Source organism: Ceratotherium simum, chromosome 23 (genome assembly GCF_057802395.1).
Source record: "Ceratotherium simum simum isolate JZ-2026a chromosome 23, ASM5780239v1, whole genome shotgun sequence".
Classification (NCBI taxonomy): Eukaryota; Metazoa; Chordata; class Mammalia; order Perissodactyla; family Rhinocerotidae; genus Ceratotherium; species Ceratotherium simum.
The window spans coordinates 574,208-582,478 of NC_141922.1; the positions used below are offsets into that span (position 1 = coordinate 574,208).

Below are 8,271 nucleotides of genomic sequence, written 5' to 3' on the forward strand. Positions count from 1 at the left end.
GGCTCTCAGGCGGATTGCTGGGGATGGGGTCTGTGTGAGACTGTGGGGGTATCTATGTACCTCTGCCCCAGGCCCCCGTGCTTGGGGGCAGTCCCTAGAGAGGGCTGCAGGAGGCAACACCCCAGACCCTTGGGGAGCCAGGGGGGAGCCCTGCCCGGCAGCTCTAGGGGATAGCAGGCAGGCTAGCAGATGCCCAGGCTACCCTGTCCAGGGGAAGGGGCCCAGCCCTTGTCCCCCACAGGCAGCGGCTCCTCGCTGTGGGGAGGATCTGCCACTGGAATGGTTAACCTACGACGACGCCTTCAGCAGCCAATCACAGAGCCCTGCAGGAAATACCTGGGAGAGATCCTCATGCCTGGGCCGGGCGGGTCCGAGCCCAGCCTCAGTCCAGCCCCAGGCAGCCTGCGCCCACAGCCAGGCCTGGTGTGCACAGGCTCCCCAGTGCACCAAGTGCGCGGGGGCCTCAGCATGGCAGGCCTGGTCCAGCTCAAGTCGGGGCTGCTGCTGGCTGTGCTGGTGGTGACCGCGATGGCAGCTCAGCCTGCCCTTCTGCTGACCTTGCTGTCCTCAGGCCAGGGTGCTCTGGACCAGGTGGCACTGGGCGGCCTGTTAAATACACTGGCGGCCCGTGTGCACTGCGCAGATGGGCCGTGTGGAAAGGTAACAGCCCCACCCGACAGGTCCCCCAGCCCTGGCCCGCTCCACCCCGAGGGCCGGCAGCAAAGGGCCCTGGGCAAACTCCAGGAGGCGGGCCGAGGCCGGATGGCCGACCGCCTGAGCGACCTGGCTCTGCCTGCAGGCCCGAACCCACCCTCCTCTGCTCCTATTCAGACATGCCTGTGCTCCTTGGGGTAGGGGTCTGTACTGGGGGCACACAGCTCCAAAACCAACCCCCCCACCCCACCCGCCCACCTCGCAGTCCCCAGGCCATCAAATTGGCAGTGGCTCCAGGAAGAAACCACCACAGGATGGGAGGACCACTGCCTGGGGCCCCTGTGTGTGTGCACTCCTGGAATTGACAGTGGGGAGGGGATGGCAAGGGGAGTGCGTGGGTGTGGGAGGGAGAAGGTGGCGATTGGTGTGTGTGGCCCCTGCAAGAAGTGGGCAGCTCCTCAGCCACAGGCGCCTGGCCCTGCCCGCCTGTCTCTGCCCACAGTGCCTGTCTGTAGATGACGCCCTGGCCTTGGGCAGGCCTGAGAAGCCAGGGCCCTCTCGGGCGTCAGTCCTGGAGCCTGGGCACATCGCCCGTCTCAGTGCTGCTGCTGCCCTCTACCTCAGCGACCCCGAGGGCACATGTGCAGACATCCGGGCCGGCCGCTGGGCTTCCCGCGCCGACCACCTCCTGGCCCTGCTTGAGGGCCCCGAGGCCCTGACCCCAGGCCTGAGCAGGCTGCTGCAGAGGATTCAGGTCCAGGCCATTGGCCAGTCCACTGCAAAGGAGGTGAGTGCCCAGGCAGGCTGGCCGGGGGAGTAGGTGAAGAGGACTCGAGGGGGATCCAAGGAGAGGGGACACCACTTAGGGGGTCAGGCCTGCCTGCGGAGGGCAGAACATTGGAAAAGCCTTCCTGGGCACCTGGGAGAGTCTGGGGACACACTGGAGAGATTGGGCTGGGCTGGGAGATCACAAATGGATACTCACCACCCAGTGGGGCAGGGGCTACAGGAGCCTTGGGACTGGGGGCTCACCAGGGACAGGGGCTGAGAAGGCTCCAGGAGCGACAGGGAGGAGCCCAGGAGGCAAGGCGGAGGTCTGGACCAATTGGGCCAGGGAGGGGAAGGGCTATGGTCCCAGGAAGGGGATCCAGGGAGGGGAGAGGCGGGCCCAGGTCTCCAGGAGCAGGAAGAGGTGGTGCTCGGAGGTGGCCGGGCCGGGGCCCTGTCGAGGCAGATCCTGGGGTCAGTGGCATCCAGGTGGCACTAGGGGTGATGGCAGAGCTGGAGGCCAGGAAGGCCACACTGTGGGCAAGGCTGAGGCCCAGCTCCTCCCCTAGGCCTGTGTGGACCTGCCTCAGCTGCTGGAGGAGGCCGCAGGGGCGGGGGCTCCCGGCAGCCCAGGCCCAGTGCTAGCCGTCCTGCTGGACCATATCAGGAGCGGATCCTGCATCCAGGCCCTGCCGACCCCCGAGTACTTTGTGGACTTTGTGTTCCGGCAGCACAGCAGCGAGAGTCCCAACATCACACTGGCTGGTGAGGCCTGGGCTGGGCCACAGAGTGGGGGCGCCCTGAGCCCCCAGCCTCCATGTCCCTGAGAAGGGCAGGGCTGGAGCCCATGCAGGTTTTGTGATTCAGTTCTCCCCGCCAGAGCTGGAGGCCTTGATGCAGCACCTGGGGATAGGTGAGACCCATGAAGACGACGATGACCACAGTCATCTGGGAAAAGGGGCCAACTACCAGGGCCCTGTGCGCCTTGCCACCCCCAACAGCAGCTCCAGCACGTGGGACACAGTGAGCAACCCATGTGCCATAGTCCTAGGGAGAGGTGGGGTCCTACTGGTCTGCTCAGGTTCCAGACCCCCTGTCCTGCCACCCCCAGGTATGTCTGAGTGCCAGGGATGTGATGGCTGTGTATGGACTGTCCGAGGAGGCTGGTGTGACCCCAGAGGCCTGGGCCCAGCTGAGCCCTGCCCTGCTCCAGCAGCAACTGAGTGGGGCCTGCAGCCTTCAGCCAGAGTCCTCCACCCAGGACCAGCTCAGCCAGGCGGAGAGTGAGTGCCCACCTCCCCCGCTGTACCTGCCTGGTTGTGCCCAGGGGTGCTGGCAACATGGAGGTGGGGCTGCACAAGGAAGAGGAAGTGGCCGCTGGGCTGGGGGAGGGGTGGGGAGAGCTGGGCCAGGGCTGGTGGGAGAGAGGCATCAGAGGAGAGGGGTCACAGAAATGTGGGGGGCCTGGAAGGGAAGAGGATGTAACTTTGAGGCCAGAGGGTTAGCATGAGCAGAGGTCTGGTCGGAACCTGGCCACCTGCAGCCCTGGTGAGCTCCTGCTCACTCCTGGACCCCACTTGGACACCTTCCCCTGGGAAGCAGTGGGAAGGGCTCAGGGTGAGAGGGAAGCTCTCACCTCAGCCCCCACCACCCGCCTCCAGAGTACCTGTATGGTTCGCTGGCCACACTGATCATCTGCCTCTGCGCGATTTTCGGTCTCCTGCTTCTGACCTGTGCCTGCTGCAGCACTGCGACCCACTACGTCATCCAAACCTTCCTGAGCCTGGCCGTGGGTGCGCTCACCGGTGATGCCCTCCTGCACCTGACGCCCAAGGTTGGCCACAGCCAGGACCCTCCCTCCCCCACTAGAGACTCCCCTACACAGCCCTCCTTCAAGGCCCACCCCTCTGGGGCCCTTCTCTGCCCGATAACTCTTCTCTCCTTGTCTGGGGGGAGGAGGCCTGAGGCACAGGCCCAGTGTCCCCTGCTCCCCCAGGTGCTTGGGCTGCACTCGCACGATGGGGAGAGCCTGGACCCACAGCCCACCTGGCGCCTGGTGGCCATGCTCGGCGGCCTCTATGCCTTCTTCCTGTTCGAGAACGTCTTCAACCTCTTGCTGCCCTCACACCCGGAGGTCAGGAGCGTGCGGGCTGGACGCGGTGGGTGGACAGGGCAGAGGCATGGCGGGCCCTGAGCCATTGTCCCCGCAGGACCCGAAGGACGGGCCCTGCAGCCACGGCCACGGCGGCCACAGCCACGGCGTGTCCCTGCCGCTGGCGCCGAGTGAGCTCCGGCCACCCAAGCAGCCCCACGAGGGCTCTCGTGCTGACCTGGTGAGCCAGCCCCGCCCCGACGTCCCTACCCAACGCAGACTCCCCTCCAAAAGGACCTCTTCTTGCGCCTACACCTCCACCCCGGAGTCCAGGGCTTCTGCCCCTGGCCTCTGATGCTGATCTGGGGACCCAGCCCCGCCGCCCCCCTCCTCACCTCCCCGCCCAGGGGCTCATCCACATGGACCCCCTCCAGGTAGCGGAGGAGATCCCGGAGCTGCTGAGCCAGGAACCCCGGAGACTGAGCCCAGGTGAGCCCTGAGGGAGGACCCGGAAGGGCCAGGAGCTAGGGATTCGGTGCCCGGCGCAGGCGCGGGCGCGGGCCGGGGGCGCGGAGGTGGGGGGCGCGAAAGTAGGGGACCAGGCCGACGCCGGCCCACGCCCGCCACGCCCGCAGGGCTAAGGCTGCTGCCCTATATGATCACGCTGGGCGACGCCGTGCACAACTTCGCCGACGGGCTGGCCGTGGGCGCCGCCTTCGCATCTTCCTGGAAGACCGGGCTGGCCACCTCGCTGGCCGTGTTCTGCCACGAGCTGCCGCACGAGCTGGGTGAGGGCGCGGGGGCTGGCCGGGAGGGGGGCGGGGCTACACGGGGCGGGGGCGGGGCCTGCCGGGCCCCGGTGTGCGTGGTCGGCGGGGGAGGGGCGGGACGTGCCGGGCGGGGGCAGGGCCTGTCTGTGGACGTGGGCGGGGCCTTCCCGAGGGGCGGGGCTTCCTGGGCGGGGCCTGTCTGGGATGCTGTCGGCAGGGGAGGGGACTGGCTGCCTGGGGTGGGTGGGGATATCGGCCTGACCCCGCCCTCCCGCCCCAGGAGACTTCGCGGCCTTGCTGCAGGCCGGGCTGTCCGTGCGCCGGGCGCTGCTGCTGAACTTGGCCTCGGCGCTCACGGCCTTCGTCGGCCTCTACGTGGCGCTCGCGGTCGGCGTGGACGAGAACAGCGAGGCCTGGATCCTGGCAGTAGCCACCGGCCTGTTCCTCTACGTGGCGCTCTGCGACATGGTCAGGGCGGAGGGCGGGAGGGGGCCACCCTGGGCGGGAGCCGAGCAGGCGCTCTCGGCCGGCCGCTGACCCAGTGCCCACCTCAGCTCCCGGCCATGCTGAACATGCGGGACCGGCGACCCTGGCTCCTCTTCCTGCTGCACAACGTGGGCCTGCTGGGCGGCTGGACCGTCCTGCTGCTGCTCTCGCTGTATGAGGACAACATCACTTTCTGATAGCCCCCGCCCCATTCGCTGGCCCTGAGCTATCTCAGCCCCTTGGACCTGCCAGCCACACCCGAACATACAGGCAGGTACCTGGAGAACCCCACGCCTTTGAGAGTCTCCCTTCCCCATGCCTCGACACCCACCTTCAATAAAGACATTCTTGCCTTAGAGCCCAGCCTGCTTTCCTTGCTGGGAGGGAAGGATCTCCCACCAAGAAAGGCGGGTGAGTAGGGCGGTACCTCTTTCCCCATGGCAGTGCCTGGGGCCCTGATGAGGAGCCAGGATCACTGTGCTCAGGGACATCCAGGCAGCCAGCTCCGGTCTCCTCCTCTGTAATGTGGAGACCCTGCCTGGGGAGCGAAGTCAGAGAAATTGGCCAGGGTCTGTGGGCAGCAGGTGGGACCTGGTCTCCAATCAGGAGTCAAACTCATTTACTTATAGCAGAAAACCCAAACAACCAGCAGTGCCTACAGATGAGGGCTTATTTCTCTTATGAAAACCAGGCCTGGAGATAATCAGACCAGAGTCTGGGGCAGCCTGTGGTCAGTGGGGCCCAGGCCTCTTCTGACTCTGCTCCACTATCCTCAGCAGAGGCGTCCATACTCAGAGTCCCCTTGCAATAGTCTTCTAGGGCTAGCACAGCCCACCACAAACCGGGTGCCTTGAAACAACACAAATTGATTGTCACAGTTCTGGAGGTGTCAGCAGACCGTGTGCTCTTCTGAACTCTCTAGGAAAGAATCTGTTAACATGAGTCTTTGTGTGTGTGAGGAAGATCAGCCCTGAGCTAACATCCATGCTAATCCTCCTCTTTTTGCTGAGGAAGACTGGCCCTGGGCTAACATCTGTGCCCATCTCCTCCACTTTATATGGGACGCCGCCACAGCATGGCCTGACAAGCGGTGCGTCAGTGTGTGCCCAGGATCTGAACCCGGGCTGCCAGCAGCAGAGTGCATGCACTTAACTGCTACGCCACAGGGCTGGCCCCTGTTACATGAGTCTTCACTGGCTTTTGGCCGCCCCAGGTGTTCCATGGCTTGTGGCAGCATAACTCCAGTCTCTGCCTCTGTCTTCACATGACCTTCTCTCTTGTGTCTGTCTCTTTTCCTCTTCTTATAAGGACACCAGTCAAATTGGATTACTGGCTCACCCTACCCTGGTATGACCTCATCTTGTTCCAAGTAAAGTCACATTCTGAGTTACTTGGGGTTAAGTCTTCAACATGTCTTTTTTGGGGCCACAATTCAATCCATAACACCCTTCATGGTCCAAAATGGCTGCCAGAGTTCTAACCACGAAATGTACCCTCTAGGTAGCAGAAAAGAGGTAGGAAGAAAGAGCAAAAGGAGTAAGGGGCTCAGGGGAGCTCAGATTCAGCCTGTCACTCACCCAATACCACTGGCACAAGAGCAGGAGAGTGAAAGTCAGTCTTATGTTATGCTCCATGGGTTCACTTATGCTGGAGGGAGGTTGGTGCCACCTGCCAGGAATCAGAGGCAAACTGGGCAGTAAGGACCATGTCTGAGAGCTCCCTGGCCTGGCACAGGTAGCCAGATGCCCCAGCCTCTCCAAGAGATATTGATTCTTCAAGAACTTTCACCAACATCGGAAAAGAAGTCTGGGAATTACCACCTCCCTCCTCAACCCAGCCCAGAATACTGAACCTGCAGAAACGGCCTCCTAGTATGGGAAGAAGGTGCAGAAAACCAATGGATTCCAGCACAGTGCTGCCCCAGGGGAACATCAAGAGTGTGGCCTGCACTATAGTGTCCACTAGGCACGAGACCCAAGCTGCAGGGGCTGACAGAGCTGTGATGTGGGTGACATGACAGTGCCCATCTGACATGGATGCCAAGAGTTTGTGTTCTGGCCTGGGCCCCAGCTCTGCCCTTGCTGCCTCCTCCAGCACATTCTCACAGTCTTGTCTACAGTTTTTCTAATGACTTGTAAGGGGGTTGGTGTGGCTCAGGGGTCACATACCAGGCTGGGCATCCAAGTGGCCCCTTTGTCCACCACTCAAGGGTCCAGACTCAGAGCCCTGTTGCTGACATGAGCAAGTGGGCGGATGTGGATATAACATAACCACGTTTCTATGCCATTTTCTTGGGTGTGACTATACTTTCTTACTTGTTTTATTTCTTATGATTCTGTTTCTAAGTCACAGGCCTGTCCAGGGTACCTAGAGCAAGTCCTTGCTGCCAACTTAAAAAGCAATTCACCTGTTATTTTATCTCAAAATGAGTTTATTTGAGAATAGCCAAAAGAATAGACATGCATACTACCGCAAACCATAGGCAAATCCAGAAAACAAAGAGGGGAGCTGCCTTTATAGAGAAAAAGGGGGAGGAAGAGGGGCTGTTCTAAAGGAAAGTTCCCTGGGGGAAAGCAGCAGTTCAGGGCGGCAACGGCTTCTCATTGGCGGGGCTGTTGCCGGCTGGGGAGAGAAATCTTCTTTCACAGTCAAGTAGTTGTACTTCCTGTGGGAGATGCAGGCTCCTCTCTTCCTGTTTGGTGTGATTGACGATGTGTGATGGGGGTGAGAGCTCCCCCTACAGGCCTTCTCCCGTCAAATTTAGTTAACGTTCTTTTTATTAATTTCCACGGTTTGTGTCCCAGGCCTGTCCAGGGTACGTAGGGCGAGTCCCTGCCAAGTGAGGAGCGGTCCGCTTTGCTGTGCGTGGTCCTGCCTCCAGGGTCCTCAAGGTGGACAACGGTGCCAGGCCCGGAGGGGGGAGCAGTGAGCAAGACCGGCGGAAACCGCTGCCCTGGGGAGAGGGGCTCCGGTCCTCGCAGAGGCGAGGACCAGCAAACACGTGGCCGCCGGGGACGTGCTCAGCGCGCGAGTTTGGTGGCGGGGGTCGCTCTGCGGAGGAACACTGAGCAGAGATGGACACGTCGTCTCTCCAGGAAGCTTCCTCAGCTCTTGCCGCGGGCGTCACTTGGCGCGTGGTCGTGTCTCTTCCCTCCCGGCCCCCCGCTGGCTCGCCCGGCTCACGGGCGCCAGCACCTGCCACGGCGCCTCGAACACGGGGCCCCCATCCTGGGTTAGGCAGGGGACTCACCCCGGGGTCCTGGGGCGAGGAGGGGCCCCTGGCCCAGCCGGCCCTGAGCCGCCGACCGTCTGCTCGGCGTCCAGCCCGCCGCTGCGTTCCCCCGGCAGCGGGACCGCTGGGTTTCGAGCGAGCTCGGGATCCGGTGCTCTGGACGCGGAGCGGGGAGCGGAGCCGCGGCGTCGCCTCGCCCGGCCAGCAGGGGCCGCTGGCGCCCCGCAGGCGCTGCGCCGCGGCGGCGCTGCGCAGGCGCAGGAGCCCGG

General features: G+C 63.2%; 1 protein-coding gene across 1 annotated transcript; it reads left to right on the forward strand.

The window, feature by feature from the left end:
- Nucleotides 1-432: 432 nt before the first annotated feature.
- Nucleotides 433-5,128, forward strand: SLC39A4 (solute carrier family 39 member 4). The gene is made up of 12 exons (XM_087447188.1): nt 433-660; nt 1,157-1,441; nt 1,992-2,187; nt 2,303-2,445; nt 2,534-2,705; nt 3,084-3,256; nt 3,419-3,556; nt 3,633-3,755; nt 3,949-4,003; nt 4,150-4,302; nt 4,565-4,752; nt 4,839-5,128. The coding sequence occupies exons 1-12, from the start codon at nt 469-471 to the stop codon at nt 4,965-4,967; spliced, it is 1,947 nt and encodes a 648-aa protein (XP_087303314.1). The 5' UTR covers nt 433-468; the 3' UTR covers nt 4,968-5,128.
- Nucleotides 5,129-8,271: the final 3,143 nt, after the last annotated feature.